Source organism: Vigna unguiculata, chromosome 10 (assembly GCF_004118075.2).
Source record: "Vigna unguiculata cultivar IT97K-499-35 chromosome 10, ASM411807v1, whole genome shotgun sequence".
Taxonomy (NCBI): domain Eukaryota; kingdom Viridiplantae; phylum Streptophyta; class Magnoliopsida; order Fabales; family Fabaceae; genus Vigna; species Vigna unguiculata.
In genome coordinates this window covers 30,292,198-30,294,559 of record NC_040288.1, presented here as the reverse complement: position 1 = coordinate 30,294,559, position 2,362 = coordinate 30,292,198, and the positions used below count along the sequence as shown (strand labels likewise).

Sequence of the window (2,362 nt, the reverse complement as noted above, 5' to 3'; positions counted from 1 at the left end):
ACCACCAGGTCATACTCGAGTTCCCTCTCTGGAAGACCCAACTCCAACTCTATAGACTCCGACACAAAAGAGTGTGTCGCTCCTGAATCGTATAGTACACATAAGCTCCTACCGGCAATCACACAAGACCCAAAGATGAGGTTACCTGATCTGTTCGCCTATGTACCCGTCATGGCATATACTCGGCCAGCTGCCTGGGGCCTAGCATTTCCCCGTGTCTGCTGTGGCTGTGACTACGCCGAAGGTCTCGGTGCTGTACTCCTGCCAGTGGGGCAGTCTTTGAGGAAGTGGCCTTCCTAGCCACATCTATAACACGTCTGCATACTACCAAGATGAGGACAAGGACTCCTCATGTGGGGCCCTCCACACTGAAAACACCAAGGCCTGTGAGAGTGGTGCTGAGGGGGCTAATGCTGATGAGACTAAGGCTGATGTGACTGTGGTGAGAATCTCCTGGACCCCTGAGGCGGAGGTCTAGAGTAGGGTTTCCTCCTATCATCCTGTCGACTCGTGGACCCAAATGGTCCTCCTACCTTCTGCTGAGACCGCTGTTGAGCTTCAACTTCCGCTTTTAGCTTCTCCATTACCCTTGCTTTCTCCACCAAAGCAGGGAACTCCTTTATAGAGAGCGGAGCCACCATGCGTTTAAGATCGCCTCTCAACCCATTCTCAAACTTCCTACACTGCCAATCTTTCGCCATCCTCAAGGTGTGGAATCTGCCAAAGTGCTTGAACTTTTCTGCATACTCAGATACGGACATCTCTCCCTGCATCAGCTGTAAGAACTCCACTTCCTTGGCATACCTCACACTATCTGGGAAGTACTCAGCATAAAACTTCTTCTTGAATAACTCCCAAGTGATGGTCTCCCTACTGTCTTCTAACATCATTTTCATGCTAGACCACCAGTGAACAACCTCTCCGGCTAGCAAGTACTCATAATATGCTAGCCTACTCTCTGCTGGGCATCCTTTGGCCTCAAAGATCCGCTCCATATCTCGCATCCACTGATCTGCCTCGTCTGGAGTGGTCTTGCCGTCGAAGCAGGATGGATGATGCTAAAGAAAATCCTCCAAACTCCACTCTTGCACTCGTGGTGGTGGAGCTTGGGAAGATCCAGCCGCAGATCGATTCTCCCCTAGCTGATGCAAGGCTTCCAAGTGCCTTTGTTGGGTGGCCTCTGCTGCGAGCCTAGCAGACTCCATTTGCTGCAAGGCCAAGTTGTGCTGGTTTACCATGTTAGCATTATGCTGCTACATGGCTTCCAACATCGCCTCAATAGTCCCCACCAAGTGAGAACTGTCCGGGTTAGGAATAAGAGGAGAAGGAGGCCTAGGTGTCATAGCTTTGACCACACAAAGAGAGAATCATCAGTCTATCTAACAAACACCATAACTGTACCAAATCACTATAAGAAACACACAACAGAAACTAGGGAAGCTTACACCTACAGACCCTAAAGGAACTACTGCTCTGATACCAAAAATGTAACATCCCATTTAATAGTTTTTCACACTATCAAACAAAACATTATATCATATGATCAAACATAGCAGATAGTAGGGATAACAGTCATACACACATAGTATATGAATCTAGTACAGTCCTCCACACTACTACATCTATATATATATATATATATATATATATATATATATATATATATATATATATATATATATATATATACACACACACACACACAAGGTAAGAGTAGGTGGAAAGGATGTTAAACTACACAAACTCCAAAATGTACAACAGTAATCTATAACTACAGCGGACACTCCTTGCCAGGCTCCAACTCATACTCAGGAGGGGGTATCTCCATCTGGTTTCTGCTCTGCTCCCACCAAACATAGGTGATCATTGCAAAAGGATAATATGCAAAATCAGACAACACAAACAAGAAGGGTAAGCTAACTGAAAGAAAAACATCAATACACTTCACAATTAGAGATATCATTTATAGCATATAATTCAATCATAAGTTCTAGACTCGATATCCGGATTGTGTAAGCGACATTGGAGCTCTTGGTGGCTTGCACCTGCAACGATTCTCAGACTCTACAGAGTCTGGACACATGGAGTATTCACCCGACCGTTCCCAGGGTAAGTCCCCTTCACGTCTAAGACTTGATCAAGTCCAACGACGAGGACCTCCTACTACTCCTCACGACATAATCCATTCTGCTCTATCTGAGCTTGAATGATTATTGGAGTTTCAGGATACTAACCATTATAGATTCCTTACATCCTTACACACACTACAATTCCACTTGGATTTCCCTTGAAATTCCATTTTAACCTCATCTTCTCATAATTTGTATTCATCCAATTTAATCATACAATACATCAATGGTAG

General features: G+C 44.8%; 1 protein-coding gene across 1 annotated transcript; it reads right to left on the bottom strand.

Annotated features, from left to right (window-relative positions):
- Positions 1–422: 422 nt before the first annotated feature.
- LOC114165519 lies at positions 423–995 on the bottom strand. Its single transcript, XM_028050122.1, has one exon. It carries the CDS (start codon positions 993–995, stop codon positions 423–425), a length of 573 nt encoding a protein of 190 aa, XP_027905923.1.
- Positions 996–2,362: the final 1,367 nt, after the last annotated feature.

Bases quoted from the DNA above. Each gene is read 5' to 3' on its own strand.
- LOC114165519 (XM_028050122.1), bottom strand. From the start codon at position 995: ATGGAGCGGATCTTTGAGGCCAAAGGATGCCCAGCAGAGAGTAGGCTA.